Source organism: Lottia gigantea (assembly GCF_000327385.1).
Source record: "Lottia gigantea unplaced genomic scaffold LOTGIsca_88, whole genome shotgun sequence".
NCBI classification, from domain to species: domain Eukaryota; kingdom Metazoa; phylum Mollusca; class Gastropoda; family Lottiidae; genus Lottia; species Lottia gigantea.
In genome coordinates this window covers 291,624-310,677 of record NW_008710892.1, presented here as the reverse complement: position 1 = coordinate 310,677, position 19,054 = coordinate 291,624, and the positions used below count along the sequence as shown (strand labels likewise).

General features: G+C 31.7%; 1 protein-coding gene across 1 annotated transcript in view; it reads right to left on the bottom strand.

The window, feature by feature from the left end:
- Positions 1–12,553, bottom strand: part of LOTGIDRAFT_169673 (hypothetical protein) — a gene marked incomplete at both ends in the record, with an annotated part of 38,386 nt that extends 25,833 nt beyond the window's left edge. The window contains 4 exons of the mRNA XM_009067978.1: positions 1,872–1,996; positions 8,211–8,375; positions 9,882–9,930; positions 12,551–12,553. Coding sequence (XP_009066226.1) covers positions 1,872–1,996; positions 8,211–8,375; positions 9,882–9,930; positions 12,551–12,553 — 342 coding nt within the window. The remainder of the gene's footprint in view (positions 1–1,871; positions 1,997–8,210; positions 8,376–9,881; positions 9,931–12,550) is intronic.
- Between the last annotated feature and the right edge of the window lie 6,501 nt (positions 12,554–19,054).

Genomic DNA, 19,054 nt, shown 5'->3' with positions numbered 1-19,054 from the left:
TTATTTTACCAGAGTAAATTTTTATCAAGTATATTTGATGTTCTGAATAATCCAATAATCCTATTTTATGACTTAAATATTTCACAAAATATCACATTTTTTATTGCTGAATTTTAAAAAATTTGTTAACAATATTTTTATGTCTTCCAATTTGTATTCATATTTTATTTCAAGTCTATTTCGCGTTTGACTGAACATCGCTTGTCAACGTAGTAATACCTGTACATGATATATAATTTTATGATAATTTTTACAGCGATTATAACATAACATAATACAGATCTTATTTCAAACAAACTACCTGTTACAAATATTTTAATAGATTAAAAAATGCTGAGCCTAATTTTAAATTTCATCCGAATGGAGGACCAGAGTTGATATTACTTCTTCAAAAAATATAGAATTCTGTTTCAAATTTAAAATTATAATCAGTTCATTCCATTTTCAAATTTGACCAAAAGTTGAAAGGTACAAGAAAAGGCAGTCCCTTTTGTCAAATTTCTCAAAATATTTCCTTTGACGTGACTGATTTTATCAATAAATAATTTGAAAGATCAATCAGTGATCAATAGATAAATATTGATTATCAATCAGTTTGATCAAATTTTTTACCCTTCTTTTTACGTCAAGACATTCTACACAATAGATGATTGGTGAGAAATTATATTTTACAAATATGTGAATGAAATTTGTCAATGATGAAGAAACAACTTCAAACTTTTTAATAACTATATGAATAGATATGAAAATATTGATTGATTGATTGATTGAATGAATGAATGAATGAACAGATGAATGAATGAACACCAAATGAATGAAATAACTATATGAATAGATATGAAAATATTGATTGATTGATTGATTGATTGAATGAATGAATGAACAGTTGAATGAATGAACACCAAATGAATGAAATAACTGAATGAATAAATTAACATACAAATGAATGAATGAATAGTTGAAAGAACAGACAAATGAATGAACAGTTGAATGAATGAATGAATGAATGAATATACGATTGAATGAATGAATTTTTGAATGAATGAAATAAATTCCTACTTTCCAATAGGTCACCAATAAGTATAAAAGTCAAAGCAATTAATCCAACCTTCAATGTCCGCCTCGTACCTCCGTTAAACTCCACGCTTTACAAATTACATCCTTATCTACCCAGTGTTTCAATGCATAATAATTATATTTTGGGGTGTGAAATGTCAATTTTGGCAGTAATTGGAGAAAAACATAAAATATTTTGACATGACCATCCTAATTTTAATTTGGACTTGTCAGGTTTTTTGTTATCAATTGTTGCATATTTTGTAGCCGTTAAATTCTTAATAAATATTCATGATCTCTTGGTTGTGAAATCAGTCAAGCGAAGTTGATCAGATTATATTGCTCTGATCTAAATCCTGCATTAATTAACTGTTAAACTTACTTTGATTCCAAAGAATTTGTTAATTATGCATTAATAGATTTTCTTCACAATTTTCCTAACTCAAATGTAATTTTGCTATCACATGCAGTTTTCGAGCCAGCTTAAAGACTTTAAAGAATCTAATCTGTTATCCTTGTAAAATATGATAATATGATGATGCTAGTTGAATCAACTACAGATAACACAGGAAAGATCATTGCCAAGAGTTTTGGTTAAGAAAAGGCTGGTAGACAGGATTATCAAGAAGTTAGGCCAATGATCAGCTGGTAGACAGGATCCTAAAGAACTTAAGTTAATAAGCTGGACTCTCAAAAACTCAAAGTGTTATCCTTGTGAATTTGTTTCAGTAAGAGTTTTGTAGGTTGTAGACAGGATCCTTGAGAAACGAAATTGCTTTTTGAGATGTTTACAAAAGAAAATTACCCCATCTTACCTCAATATTTAATTTAGACTGTTCAACTGTTCCTTCATCTATATTCTCTTTCTTCTCCTCATCTTGGTCAAGTTTTAAAACTTTCGATGTGTCCGTGTCGAGTAATTTCTGAGGAGGAAGGTCGACTGAAATTAGAAAAATATCAGTTTTAAATCTCACTTTTGGGTAGTGGGTAATGAGTAGCCCTGTTTAAAAACTATCCGGGGATGTAACAAAATCTTCACCCCCTAAATATAGCATAGTTCAGATTAAAATATTTAGAGATTTTGAGAGATAAAAAGAGAAATATGATGGGCATCATGAAAACTGTTGTGAAACATATTAACACCATGTAAAATACGGCCAATATAGGGCCTGAGAACAGTACAAGTTGTCATGGTTTAAATACATCTTATGACATAAGTCACCAACATGTTCTCATATTAACACCATGTTCAAAGTCATGTTTTATATCATCAGCTATTTTACCACGGGAAAATACAACCATACACTTTTTGTTATCATTTCTTTTTTGTATTTTTGTATAAATACACATTATCATGAGAAAGTTATAGGAAATACTTCACAAGTTATATCATGAGGCAACCGACTGTCATACATTTATTCCCTGTTAACATTTTTTTAAGGCAAAAAAGTGGGGTGTGGGCTGTTTCCACGTTTCAAAGTGCCTCAAAATATAATATTCAGCAGAAAAACAGACCTTGGTTTTAAAACAGAGGTTCAAAGCGCGAGTGACTTACGACTCACGTAAGCAGGATCAGAAACTCTTCCCCTAAGGATTCAAGCAGACGACAATCCAACTCACTAAATGATAGCAGATACTGAGATAGGATCAGATATTTTTCCCTAAGAAGCATTCAAACCTAAATCAAAGAGCAGACGACATTCTAACTCGCTACATGAATTTCCTGAGCTAGGTATCGAATATGAGTCACATCTGAAAATTCAATTTTTCAATCAATGGTACAGAAGTGGAAAATATTGTAAAGAGAAACCCAGGAAAAGTGTGAAAAACATTCTAAAATCATAGTTGTAGTTCATTTTCCACAAATTAACTCTAAAATTCTACCAAAATGAGAGATGGTCAAACCTCTTGACATTGATATTATAGACAGAGCCATCCTAAATACTGCAGGGTCTTAGTTTTTTATATTAAGGAGATTGTGTCGCCCCTAATCTTCCAGGCTTCAACTGCCTCCATCTTGTCCAATGTCATCAGCAAACTTACTGGTATTAATTCAGCCTATGCTTATTCTTCTAGACACCTGATACCACTTTTCATATTAATATACTTCCTCATATAAAAGTTTATAAGCTGCTACAAATGTTCTGCCAAACAGTGTTTTTTTTATTTCAGGTGTAATTTAGTGCCGTTAGAATGGTTAGCATCGTTATTTCATTCAACAAAATATTTCCGAAGCCATTTTCTTTTTTTATATTTCATGAAACGACAGAATGTGAACGATCAAAGAAAATAAAAAAAGACAAAACAAGAGGATGTAATTCCCAATGGAAGTTTTTCTTTTCTTCCTGTAAAAAAAAACAACGCAACATGCAACGTCTAATTCTGTATAAGTGACAGGAATCTTTTATAATATTGACCTAGGTCATATCAGATTTCTTTGAAAACAGATTGCTCATGAAATTATGACAAAAATGATACACGAATTTCCGTGAAGATTTGACAATTAATCAGAATGTACCTGATTGGATGAAAGATGAAAGGATGAAAAGTGTGCCGAGAGCAGATGATGAATTCTAATTAATTCAGATTTTTTTATTTCAATATCGAAACAAAGGAATTGATGCAAATCTTTTTATGATAAATCAGACAGAAAATATTTTTGAAATTCAAAATTTGTAAAAACCTTGGACTCTAAATATTATCTTATACTTTAAGTTAAAGAGATTGTAAAGAAGTTTTCTAAACTTTGTAGGTGTATCAGGGACAGGATAGCATTGATTTGCATCATTCTAATTTTCAGTCAGACATCTGTGGTTCCTGCAATTCTGCTAGATCTTCAGAGATTATTAGCAAATTTTGCTATACTGACTTCATATACAGCTAGGCATTTCTATAATTACAGGAACCACAGACATCTGATAGAAAATTGGAATGATGCAAATGGAAGTCATAAATAGCCCCAATACACATCATGAGGGTAGAAAAACTTTTAGTCATTGTCGCTGTTAGTAAGCACATGACAACTCTGTTAAAAGATTTGTACGACTCGACACAATGCATCACCTGAGCTAAAAAAAATCATTTAAACTTGTGACAAGGGAGAAAACAGACATCTTCCATTATCAAACTTTCCAAGACTACAACAAAATCTATCAATAATATTAAAACCAGAGACTATTCCTGCCAGTGATAGATGGTCATAAGAAAAAAGCACTGGCTGAGGTCACAAAGTAATGATTTCTGATCAAACAGGTTAATTAGTGTGAGATGACTCCCAAAGGCACTGGTTGGGGGTACTGCTAATAGCACATTCTTCAAGAACACTTGATGCAAATCTGCAAATGAGTTTGTCAACTCTTGTCAATTATGTTTTTTCTATTAATTGGCAATTGATGCACAATATCTTGTTAATAAAAAATTGCAAAAATACCCCAAAATCATGAATAAAAAAACGTAAAAAACTACCTGAGTGAAATGTTGAATCAAGTAAAAAACTCTTCCCTGTAGCTGTGGTATATTTATACTTGTTGAAACACCTTCTCCTGGTTGATCTAGACAGAATTCCTCCCATATTTACTATGTATTAAATTCTGTTCTATTAAGAGTTTATAACCCAATAATTAGCATATCAAAGCATTTTAAAGGCCAGAATATCAAAATTCGCCTGATCCTTACTGCAAATCCTCTCCAAAAATGACAAATTATCAAGAAACCTTAATCCAAATAGAATAATTGTTGATTATTGCTTCACTTTACATTAATTAAATTAGCTCAAAGCAAACTCAAAATGCTCACAAAATATTTACATGAAAGTGTCAATAAAAACAGATTTCAAAAGTTTGTGAACTACATTAATCCATCTAACCAATGTACACTTTCATGAATAAAATATTTACACTGGATATAACTTTAACACATAAATCCTTTATTACTTTTTCTTAAAAGATATCACAAGAACTGGTCAAAATAAATTCTCAAAAAGTTGCCACAAGTATAAGAGTCAATGCTAAACAAAGTAAAATTTCTAATAAAAATAACAACTCTCCTCAATCCAATATTCTCTTCAGTCCTGTAATTAATGTATTCATTCATACATAATTCTCAGAAAGCTTTGAAATTTGACACTAATCAAGTTCTTTAGACAAAGAAATTTTGAAAAATAACACTCAGTGTCTAATGAGAAGTTTATCGAGGGGCACGGTAATGAAAGGTAAAACTAGCGTCACTTTACGTCACCTAGCATCAATGATAAACGCAGCCTGTCTCCACAGTGACATAAACAATGTTTCATTTTTAACACAACATTGTTACACCAGGTGATAATTCTAACAATTATATCAATATTCAGATGACATGACACAAGGTGACAGTGTCAAGCTCTAGGTGTCAAATGTCAATTAGGCATTAATTAATTCTATAATCAGCCAAGCATCATGTATTTCTGAGTTTCAAATCATTCTTTGTTGCACTATTGTCAAAGAAACACCTGACATCACCTTACTCTGGGTTATATTCTTGAGGGCTGTCCTCTGTTGTACAAATCTGTATTTATAACAAAAACACCTGACATCACCTTACTCTGGGTTATATTCTAGAAGCTAGTCCATTGTCTAAAACTTTTGGCTTTTTAAAACTTTTGATCTAAACTTTCCAAAGATATATTTTAGAATCCATTCTCCTATTGCAATATTAATATCTGAAAATGCTTGAAAGTTGAACATGAAATCCAATTCTGAAGGCAATCTTCTGACAATTTTTTAAAGTAACCTGTAGATATACTGCAGTCCACAAGATTAATTAAAACAAACTACTAATATAACTGCAGACGTCTGATTTAAAATTTAAAATGTAGAAAGTGAAATGTAATTTGACAAGAGAAATGATAAACTTCCTGTGTATGATTATGTGACAATTAAAACTCCAGTTTTCCCAGAGACATTTGTCTCTATATACATTGTAGTACAATATTACTATTAAGTAGGCTTTCCTCTATAATATACCCACAAACACTGGTAGAGTAGATTGTTACCAGAGACATTGTCTCTATATACATTGTAGTACAATATTACTATTAAGTAGGCTTTCCTCTATAATATACCCACAAACACTGGTAGAGTAGATTGTTACCAGAGACATTGTCTTTATATACATTGTAGTACAATATTACTATTAAGTAGGCTTTCCTCTATAATATACCCACAAACACTGGTAGAGTAGATTGTTACCAGAGACATTGTCTCTATATACATTGTAATATAATATTACTATTAAGTAGGCTTTCCTCTATAATATACCCACAAACACTGGTAGAGTAGATTGTTACTATTAGAGACAATGTCTATAATACCCACCAAAAGCTCCTTTTTCCTCTTGATTGATTTCCTATCAAATTGATGTACTCCAATGCTTAAATCCTAGGCCAGTGCTTCTATAAGAGAGTATCTCTTAAACCTTATACCAATCAAAGTCAAAGATGAAAGACTTAGATCAAAGCTAAAGAATAATAAAATAACAAAATAGAGCTGTTATTGTCTAAGATTAAGTTTTCTTTCATAACAAAAAATAACAGAAATAACTGTCTTCAGAATAATTTTGTCCCCCAGCCAAAGAGATAGAGAAATTGTCTATTTAGAAAGTGTTTATTCTGAAAACAAGGTCTAAATATATGACAATATTAACCAAGTAAATTGATAAAATGGCCATTCTGTTAGTGGTTAAGGAAATAACAACAAATCTTGTTGGGTTTTTTTTCAGCTTGCTGGGTAAAGCTCTTAGAAATCTGCAGAGAGCATCCCAAAATGAAGTCATTTCTGTAAAAAATGAGAGACTTTGCTTTAAAATTTTGGCTTTGAAACTTCAATAGGTTAACGAAGACCAATTATTAAAAAACATTACTCTGAGAAACTAATTAATGAAATGCTGATAACTGCTTCAATGTTTTTACTTTTATACCATTTTCAAGAAAGAAGTCTGTTCCAGATCTTTCAACATCTCTGAAAATCTAACATGGATGCTCAAGGCTAAAGAGACAATGTCATATTCTCTTTCATCAGATTGAGAAATGCAATGAAATGAATGGAGTTTTACATCCTTCTCTTTTGTTCCTAATTTGGCCAATGAAGACGGGTAACACCATACAGGGTGCAATGAGGGAAATTTTGCCAGGCCAACGGCATTAGCCTGCTCTTTTTGGATTTCCAACTGTCGAGGGATCTTTAACGTGCACAGCCTGTAGCACACTGGGCCTAGGTTTATTGTCCCAACAACTAGACGCTTTTTCCATTTCAGCCCCTCTTACCTACATCATTGACAGGGGTTTGATCAGAGTGAGGCATAGATGTCTTATATATATATTATTAGCCTTTAAAAAAAATAGTTGGCACAATGCACACTGCATGGAGTTGCCCATAATTATTAGCTTACTCAGGTGCAGAAAAGTAGTTCATACAATTCATTTTTTAATAACAGATAGCTATTTCCTGTTTTTACTATTTGGGTTGGTCAAGTATTTTGTCAGTATCCAGTTAACTAGCTAGATAGATGTAATTGGCTCTAGACCACTATACTATACACAAGCCATTAGCCTATAACCTTGACCCTAAAATGAGTCATAAAAACCTCTACCATCATGATTGTATGTTTTGGCACAAAAATCTCCTTTAGTTTTGGCCATTTGGTTGGGTTCAATATGGTTTGGTTGAAATGAACACTAAAAGTGGAGATATAAGAATAAACCAATATTACTCACAGTGAACCAAAAATCAGTCAAATGTCACTGGTGAAGGAAAGATCATTTTGTGTTCAAATTTCAACCGCTGAATGATTGACAGTTTCATTGATAATTCTAATTTGAAAGATCATTCATTCAATTCATCCACACGTTATGCTGAGGGTACACAAAAAAATGGTACAATTTGCTGAATTTTGTCGCAGAATAGAGTCTTATCAAGAGTTTCTACGACCATCAACAAAAATCTGAGTCGTAGTTGGTGTATCATCACCATAACCACACAACACTTCATTCATTCATTCATTCATTCCTTCCACCTTACCTATAATTACTTCATACCATATTTCATCATTCATTCATTCATACCATTCATTTCATTCATTCATTCATTCATTCATTCATTCATTCATTCATTCCACCTTACCTATAAGTAGCTCCATACCATTTTTTACGTAAAATAATCGCTCACTGCTGTCCATTATTAGAGCCTCAATTCTTAAATAGTTTAATATCAATGAATCCAATGTTTTAATTTGTAGCATCCATAATCTAACCATCAATATCCAAGAGAGATGACCAAATTCACAATCTGTCAATCAATTAATTGTTCTTTCTTCATCAGTTTTTACTGATCATCATCTCATTAAATCTTTGAAATATTAGACTAAAAATATTACTGGTATAAATTGAACCCTTTGTCTCCTTCAAAATAACCAAAATTCAAAATGGCAGATGAGAAAATTCACTTAATTCACTGTTTCAATATTTTATTAAAAATGCCACAAATTCCATCCAAACCAGTCTTAAAATCTGTGAGAAATTTACAACTCACTGAACATCCAGATTAAATTCCAAGTTTATTTCAGATTCCGATTTCCTTGGAAGTGTCATTAAACTTGAGAATCAATCTCCATGGTTCCAGAGACAACTTTCTGTCACTTCCAGGCTGGTTCCAAACATAAAATATCTTGGAAGGAATTTAGATTACCAATTTAATTCACTGGAATTTTTTTTGTATTCTTACTGTCAGAATTCAGATACAACTGTTTATGGAATTTGAAATGAAACTGTTAGACTATACTGACTACCTAATAGTCCAAAATAAAAATCTATTGCCACTCACAAAATTTAACCAATGAAAATCAACTGATTTTTTGGGAGCATAGGAATTTTGACATAAATACTACTACATCAGTCCTTAGTACTTGTCTAAAATCAAAATCCATTGCCATTTACGAAATGCAACAGATTTCTATGGAATAAGAATTTTTTTTGTTGAAACAATACAGTCCTAAGTACTAGTCTAAAATCAACCACAACAAAATAAACCTGTAGAATTGTAAGTCAACTCTCTTAAAAAGTTTGACCTCTACAAAATATTTGATAAACTCAGGTAAAAATAGTGTTATCAACAAATGAAGTATATCTTCCGTTCTCAAGTCATACATGACTGGTTTGTTTGAAGATCAAAGGTTTTTACACCTGATTAATTAACATCAAAGACTAAATGGTAATCAGGTAAACTGTGTTAATTACAGGTGAACTGTTTTTTACCTGATCTACTTTATCTCATCAGGTAGCTTTTCCACTACCTACCTAGTTTGTGATATCAGTTCGTTAGAAGTGGATGTTAACTTGTCATCTCCCAACAACTACCTAGTCTGTGATATCAGTTAACTAGAAGTGAACTTAACTTGTCATCTACCAACAACTACCTAGTTTGTGATATCAGTTAGCTGGAAGTGAACTTAACTTGTCATCTACCAACAACTACCTAGTCTGTGATATCAGTTCATTAGAAGTGGATGTTAACTTGTCATCTACATCAGATAGATTTTTATACTTGGTCACAATTCTTCAGTTTATCTCACAATTTAAATTCATCAAAAGAGTTCAAAATGTTCATGTTAAAACTCAAACTTATGAAAAGTGGAACTTAAAAATTAGAATTTCAACAATTTAGGCACAGGTTTTAATTTTGAGGGGACGGACAGGCGAAACCAAATCATAAATTGAATTGGATCAATCACAAAACGAAAGACAAATTCATTGACAGCAGAAAAAAGGTTAAAATTTCTAAATAAAGTAACCTTACCTCGAAGTGGAGAGCCATCACCTTTATCAGCTACACAGATCGATAATTCCTGAAAAATAAGAAATAATACACGATTTAGTAAATTATAAACATATAGAATATACTTCATAAATACTTTATCAACATGTCACATGTTACCAGTGGTATTTGGGGATGAAAGCTGACACTGGTCAAGCTCTTGCCCTGACATTAGAATTTTTCTAACCATGAGGAGGATTCAAATTAGCAGACGACAATCAAACTCGCTATTGTTGAGTTATTCCACTGCCACCGTTATCAGAAAAGTTTGTGACAATAGATTGAGACAACAATTAAGTACAGGTGACAATCACAGTTAGGTTGTCTCCCTTTAATTGTCACCACATTATATTTTTACAGTGTCATATTTCATTTAAAACACAAATGATGAAATATTTTTTCTCTTCAATAGTATTGGAAGGGTTATATAAGATTTGCAATGTGTGAGCTGCTAACCACATTGGCCAAGGCATATTAAGTATTTCCCTTGCAGGAATGACACAAGTTTTACATTGTAATTTTGTGCAGTCTTCTCTTTATTTAGATTTGTTAAATACATCTCAGTAGAGAGAATATTATATTAATAGTTTATTGTCTGTAAAATGTGAATAAAAATTAATTTTGGAATATATGTACAGGTGTTGGAGGTGTTTCTATATTTTCAAGAGTTTGTCTGTATATGTTAAGCTACTTCCACTGAAAGAATTTCACTTCCTCAAACTTTCTTGAAACATTGAAAGTGGTATAACATATACTATTTTTTATAATCTATCAACAAAAATATACTGGTATTTCAAAATTCATATCACCCTTTGCTTTATCATCGAAAATATTGATCTGCACTTTACCTAGTCGGACAGTCTGGTAAACCAAGTATTTCGCACGAATCGACATCAAGATAGTAAATAACATCTCAACAGACGATGCTCCGGGGTGGTTTATATTGGTCCATCGAGACACAGCAATAAAACATCAAAGGGAACAGAATTTTATAGCTAGTAGGATTGTATGAACTGGTGCCAAAAATCCTCTACACCTTTCATCCATGGAATGTTAATCTACATTAATTGTGTAATCAGATCTCGCCCGATAAGAAAACTCTTTGGACAGAAATATGTTTCATGTGAAATTTACACTAATCAAATTAAACTGAAATGTTGAGTTAAAATAAAAATACAAGATGAACTTGATAAATAAATTATAAAAAGCCTACAGGTGAATTGAGTGCAGCATTGGTGGTCTAATTTTACTTTTACCTTTTCAAATGTCCCTGTATGACTGATTGGGGGGGAGTGGGGCTAGAAGGGGGCTAAAATCTTCCCTAAGGAAGGCTCATTTATTTGTTTCAACAAGTCAATCAACACATATTTTATCATTCTCATGATGTCTCACTGTATCTGTACTCAAAATATCACTCCTTTGACCCCCAACATCTCTATAGCAACCCTTTCAGAGAGTCCACATAGCCAATAATGTAGTTAAGTTTGACAACTCATTCAACACATACCAGACATTAAGAACTAAAAAAATTTCTGAAACAAAATTATGGCCTATATTTTTTTGCTATTAACTGAATTAATGAAGATGGGTAAAGCCGTGCAATGTGTAATCAGGTAAATTATATAAAAAATATACTGGTAAGTGTTTGGCACGGAATAACAGTACAGATATCCCGAACTCCAGATCAACGAGATATCGATATCGTGTACGAGTTGTGCCAACGTGGTATCTCTCTTGCCCTTTAAATGTCTAAATGTTTTTTGGTAGATTACTCCAATTATCAAGATGGCCGATTAATTACCATAGATACCATCGTCTACCAGAGATAAACCAAGATTCTTCAAAAGGACAAATTAATGCTCTTCATGATAGCTATCTCTTTCCCCATTTTATCAGATTTATCTAATGACTGAATATAGGAACATTAATACTTGGGATTCCATGCAGTGTGCAATGAGGGAAATTTTACCAGAACAGCAACATTAGTTTATCATTATTTGATTTTAAACTATCCAGGGATCTTTATCTGTATATATTATATTGTGTTATCCCAGCTACTAGGCACCTTTTTTTATGTCAGCCCCGCCATTGACAAGGGGAAATAGGAAATTCTTAGGTATCATCTCGACCTAGGCTAGGATTGAACCTGGACATTTCAGTCTGTTCAGACGGCTAAAGTAAAGGCAGCTTATCTATCAACGTTCTTCGAATCTGGTTTACTGTTTATGGTGAGAGTTCAGACGGACAGACAAGTTAAGAAATCTTTGACGTTACCTCGGAATTAATTGTGAAGTTCAAGGGTCATACATGTTGGCCAATTGTGTTGAGATGGCCAAACTTAGCTAGCTTAACTATCCAAGTCAGGTTTAAAGCCATCGCCAAGTGCAAGTTAAGGCAGCTTAAGTTTGACCGGTCGTGTTCAGACGACTAACAAATCAACCTCAAAGAACAGTTGATAGTTGAGCTGCCTTAACTTGAGTCGTCTGAACGCACTATTAGCTACTTGATATCATAGTCTGCTTTGATTCAGGTGGATTAATGTAATTGACTGCAGTAGAAATGAAAGTAATAGCACATCACTGAGCATCTCTCAAGATCCATTTTCATGCTCCTACATTGCTTAGGATAACTTTGAATTCCATAGATCTTACCATTTTAACTTTCACCCATCAGACACAGGCATTGTGCTTTTCTGGTCTGCTTAAAGCTTTGAAGTTTCATAACTTCATTTCTTACATTCCTGATTCAAAGACTCTTCCAGTCTTTCATGCCAACATCAAACTGTTTTTTTCCTCAGCCAGACAACTTTGTATTACTTTGTTCTCCAACAACCAAAGTGATTTCTGATTCAAGCCTCTATAAATCAATTAGTCATTCTGTTTGTAGAAAATTTTTCAAAACAAATCTATTTAATTCTAAATCCTTCCCTGTGGAATCATTTTTTACATTTTTGGTCTCATTTTGGTTTAACATGACACATGGTTGGGTCACAGTGGCAGAGGAACAGCTATAATAAGTTCTATTGTCGTCTACCTGGCAATCAGGCGCTTGTGTTCAAATCACCTCCCTTTGTCCATGAACTAGGCGCAAAACTTTATCTAAAAGGTTAAGCAACATCTGCCACAGAATTCAAAACTAGCTTAAATTCAAAACTCTTTTTATTTGGGACTCTGTTACGTCTTCAAGATAAATACACTCATGGCTGGTAGATAATTTATATATATATATCATAGTTTCAACATTTTAAACTGATGAAAGGTAAAAACTTGGAATGTTTGTGGTTTAAGATTTAAGACTATCATATTTCACTGAAAGGTAACACATTTTAAAACCGGTCAAAAAAAAATGAAAAAGAAAAAGGTAAATTTTTTGCCGTTTTTACAAATTTCAATTGTTATCATTATATTCATGACAATTTTCACCCATTAAATTTTTATTTCAATAATATTTGTTTAAAAAACTTAAAAAGAGTTTAAGTAGGATTTGAAGATACAAATCAAAAGACAACACACTCTTTGTACAAATTTCATCAAAAGCTCAGATCTTCTCTACTTCACAAATATTTTTTAAAAGTTTTTTTTTTAAGTTTTGAACGGATGTTCTTTTTAGTTATTTACACACTTTGTACATTTGTTAAATTCTTTTATAACTTAAAGGATTGTCTTTATCAAAAATGATGTTATTTTCTAAAAGGCTTCTAGCATACTTAATGTTAAAAGGTGATAGTTTTTCTAACTCTACACAAGCTGACATCTGTCAAATTTAGATTTTCCTGGTCCAGTGTTTTTGTGATCATACTAGTTGAAAGTTTAGATATCCACCAACCATTCATATTTAAAGGGGATAGTTTTTCTAACTCAACACTAGCTGACATCTGTCAAATTTGCATTTGTGATAGGGGTTGAAAGCTGACATGGGGCTGACTCTTGAAAGCATTGGTTGTGGTATCAGAATTATATCTTGAAGAGGAATTGAACACAAGGTACCTAATTAGACAATAATTTGACACTTAGCTATCTTAACAATCCAACTCACAGATTGAGCTATTTCACCGTCATTATTTGTCTGGGCCAGTGTTTTTGTGATGATTTTAATGAAGATGACAATCTAGACGTCTAGCAGACAGTTTATTTGATGTTATCGGAGTCAGGTGTAACTATTATGACCTAGTAAGACAGGTATTATAACTCTAGGTGTTAAATTAATAACACAGTTTTACTAGGTATAAAATATCACCATTATAACTTGATTTACTACCATCATACAGTTGAGAATTTTAATACTTCACACTGATCTAGTTCAGATATAAAACTTGTTGGTCCATTGAAAGCAACCATGCAGAACTGTAGAATGTCTCCATAAATTATAGATATTTTGATAACTTTGTAAAATTCATTTTTTTAATATTTAGGTTATTTAGTTGAATCACAAAACTTGTTAGACTTTTGAAAGGAAAATGAAAATGAAATGAATGGAGTTTTGCGTCCTACTTGACTTTTGAAAGGAACCATACAGAACTGTAGAATGTTTTCATGAAAGAGGAAATCAGTTCTAACTTTGGTGTGTATCTGACTTTGGTGTGTATCTGATTTTGGTGTGTATCTGACTTTGGTGTGTCTCTGATTTTGGTGTGTATCTGACTTTGGTGTGTCTCTGATTTTGGTGTGTATCTGATTTTGCCGTGTATCTGATTTTGCTGTGTATCTGATTTTGCTGTGTATCTGATTTTGCTGTGTATCTGATTTTGCTGTTACTTTTGAATCAGTACTACTAGATTACAATAATCTTGTTTTTTTTTTACAAATACTATTTTTAACATGACTTAGGTCTGTATTTTTATAGATATTAATTTGAGATATTTTGACTGATAATGATAACCATGGTTATTAACATATTTTGTGATTAATAAATGAAATTGGTTATTAATATTTACAATTTATAAAATGAAAAAACTCTCTGATATTGTTATCACCATATGTTGCCTTAATAACAACTTTTTAGTTTAATATCATACAATTTTGTTTCATTTTATCAATTTTGATCAATTTATTTTGAAATTAGGAGAAAAACAACAGGTTTTGAAAGATCAAAGGAAACAAAAAATGGTGAAAAAATTCACAGTAAAACCTATTAAATTTCTATCATGGTGAAATTTTCAGAGAATTATTCATAAGATCCACATAATTATTAATTTTATTATAATACTGGAGAATTATCAAGGTAGGGTACAGATCATTCTTTTTACTATGTTTAACAGCCTTTTTCCTGGGCCTCCCTTACCCTCCACCTAAAAACACTACAGCATGCCCAATCACAGGGGAACATTAAAAATCATATTAGATTATCTAAAAATAAAAAAGTTTAAAAAAATCGTGTCGTTGAAATTTGTTAAAAAAGTTTTCATGTTATTTAATAGGATCATCTTTATAAGTAAATAAACCCAGCTTTTGATCGTTCAAGTGATAGTTATTCCACACACCGTTAAATATCCTTCTTCAGCCTTTGAAACCCTATCTCTCTATTTATACTATAATTGGTTGTTAAACCTAAGAAAAATATTAATTATAATTTCTTTACATATTAAAACGAACTGTGAAATATGATAGTTCTATATATTTTTTTATATTTTTATGATCAAAGATTTAGATTAAGTTTTATATCTAGAAATTGTTAAGAATATCAAATACAATAAGTATTTTATATATTTTTCTCATGCATCTTTTGCAAGTTCATTCATTCATTCATTCATTCATTCATTCATTCATTGCTATATTCAATCAATCAATTTTTACATTATCCTTTAAAATATTCATTCATTCATTCATTCATTCATTCATTCATTCATTCTCTTCAATTCCAAACAAATTTGCTGACTCAGCAACTCTCTGAGAATTTAGAGTATATATTATTGACTACCGTATAAATATTCTATATCAACAACTTTCACCATTGATTAAAGACTATTTCATTGATCATTGGTTAAAGAGCAGACGAATGTCGCTGTCCTAGAAAATTTCCCTCATTGAACACTGCATGGCATTGCTCTTCATTACTCTTCATGATGGAGCAAAATGTAAGAAATTAAAACTTCATTCATTTCATTTTATTGATTGATCATTGGTTAAAGTAGTTCACCTTCAAGTTTCTGATACATACTAAAACTAGGTCAATTACAGAGATGAAAAGACTTTTAACGAAGATTAGGATAATAACGACCTACAGCTGTAATCTATATGCAGCGTTTACGATCGTAAGGGGAATGTAAACATACTATCTGAGTTGAAAATAGACTACTGTCTTTACGTTCGTTGGTATATCGAATTTTACCCAATTTATTAAAGTGAATTTGAATATAAAATTTAAAGGAGTACTGATATTCCTATATTCTCATGAAAATTAAAATAATAAGTAAAGTTTGATAAACCAACGAACTAATATTCTCGTTGCTAAGTTTATCATTTGTTGTTGTTTGTTTGTTTTCCGTCTTTAAATAGATTCATGCATTCAAATTTGGATCTTTGATGGCAGTTTTTTTGAAAGAATATTATTATGAAAAGAATTCGTGTCCCCAGGCTTGGGCTGAGTTGATTATATAATTAGCTATTAGATCTGAAATTTGTTGACTTAAATACACATGAAAGGCAAAAAAACATAATATGGATGCAGTACATGTATCTTCATTTTCAAATGTTTATATATCTATGCTTGTAAAGGCATCGGAAAAGTCAGTGTTAAAGGGATTGTAAATAGGTCTAAGTTCTTGCAATTCCATGATCAATAAACATTTTACGACGCAAAGTGACAAACAGACAAAAAGCAGACCATGCAATATTTGAAGTTCATTCACTAACAAATATTGAGGTTCAAAAGGGATTTATATATGTTTTTGCAAAGTTATCAATGCACTTACAGGTACGTTTATAATCATTGAAGGGAAATTGAAGGAACTAGATATCAAAGACTACATTCACCCAGACTAATAAAATAACTTGCCATTTTTCACGATCAGTGGAAAGCAAACACATGAAAAACTTAATAGTCTTTACCATTATCGAAATGGAACATTTGGATCCAAAATAAACATAGAAATGGCTTCATCAATAATAAAATGCAACAAGTTATTTTCCAAATCAGCAACTCTTGACGCTGTTTTGGCCATTTACATGTCTTAACGACCAAATTACTCAGACCGATAATTACACTGTAATTAAGTTCCAGAGTACAAAGTGACAAAACCACAAATTAGAAAGAGGGATGAAAACGATTAACAATCACATCGTAAAATTCCCATAATTCCGCAGGGAAATAAAGTTGTATTTATCCGAAAGAGTTATTTTATGTTATTGGCGATGAATAAGTGTAACTTGTCAATCAAAGCTATGTAGTTAATGTTATCAAGTCCGTTGAGAGTTGTGATAATTATCTTTGAGCTGATATTACATGTTTAATAATCAGATTAGTTCATACAAACCAATTTGTCTTTTATACATTGTTTTAGTTATTGGTTTAAGAAGGCAGTGTTTTTTTTTATCTTTAGCAAGAGGTCAAGGTCAAAGATCAGATCCTTGTCTTAGCGATGTAGAATTTTCTGTATGACTTTAAACAGACTGCTGCTATGGAAAAAGTATCTGGCTACTTAGTTGTGGAGGTGAATGGAAAATCGACATACTAACTATTTGTGGTTTATCTTTTCCATCTATTGGCTAAATTTGGAAACGACCCCATTTTGTGCTACATCGTATCAAGTTTTTATATTTATGGTTTATTTTATCAATGTTTTTGATAAATTTGGAATGAAAACCCCCTACTTCCTTCCTTCCTTTTTTACAATGAGTATACATCTTTTTTTATATTGGTCACCGTAATCAATCCAAGATTTTATATTCCGATTACATCTTATCAATCTAGTTAGTTAATCTCTGTTTCAATATCATAATCTATAATCAAAACAAAACATCAAAAAAACTTCGACCTCCTCTAAACATTGTCTGTCTTTTACTTATCTGACAAGGGGAGATTACTCTATACAAAGGGAGATAATCCTAGACAAATATTCCAATGTTGACTCTAGGTATTATAGAAAATTAATCATTGAGCTGCCAAGGGTCTGATAAGAATACAAATATTTTGAAAATGTTATTCAATGATCGATGACAATAATATATGTCCTTTATCATGTTGAGATGATTTTTATTTCATTTCATTTCATTAGTCTAGTAAGATACAGAACAGTAGGATGTCCTGCCAAGAAATGAAAATTATTAGCTATGTGGACTCTCTGAAATGAATGTCAACTTGACTCCTCCAATAGCAGAGCGTGTAGTGCATCGCTTGCAAAAAATGTCTTGTGTTTTGGTAAACTTATTTCTTCTACACAAAATCTTCAAACATTGAGCTGAGAACATTCTTTAAGATTGGAAAGGACACCTGTTTCATTGTCCAGCCTTCTAGATTTATATTTAGCTCTTAGGAAACTTATTTTAAAATAACAAAACAACTTTTAAATTGAATTGACAAATCTACGAGTGCGATGTTGATGTTTTTGAACCCAGAATGCACTTGGTGTGAGTTTTATTACGGCAACGTTCTTCTTTTTACACCCATAACATTAATATTCAAACATTTTGTTGACATGCGAATAACTTTTTATAGCCGTCATGTCAAACATATTATTAATTATCTCCCTTTGTTACTAAAATTTCAAAGCCTTAGCAACCAGGTTTTAATTTATTACATGCAGACGACAATACAAGTTTGTACCGAGTCAACTCTGTGGCTGTGAGTTCGGTGCATGGTGAAGAAAAATAGTAAAGTTTTGTCGCGTTTGGTTTTATTTTAGTATATACACCATGTGGAAGGTGTTAAAAAGTGGGTGAAAATAGAGATTAAAGCTTTCTGTTAGTAAATTTGGATAAAACTGAACCAGGACAGTGGTTGAATAATTTTGATAGTCGAATGCTGAGGTTAATGTTCGGATAGTGACTATGTAGCCCGTTACAACTAAACATTAGGTAAGGCACTAATCAACGTATGACACAGATACTAGATTGTCCTGGCAGCACTTTCAGGGAAACTTCGAATTATTTTAGTGTTTCAGTCATTTGATTGGTCAATCACTAATTAGGATTAAGAATTCATGTTAATGAATGAGTAAA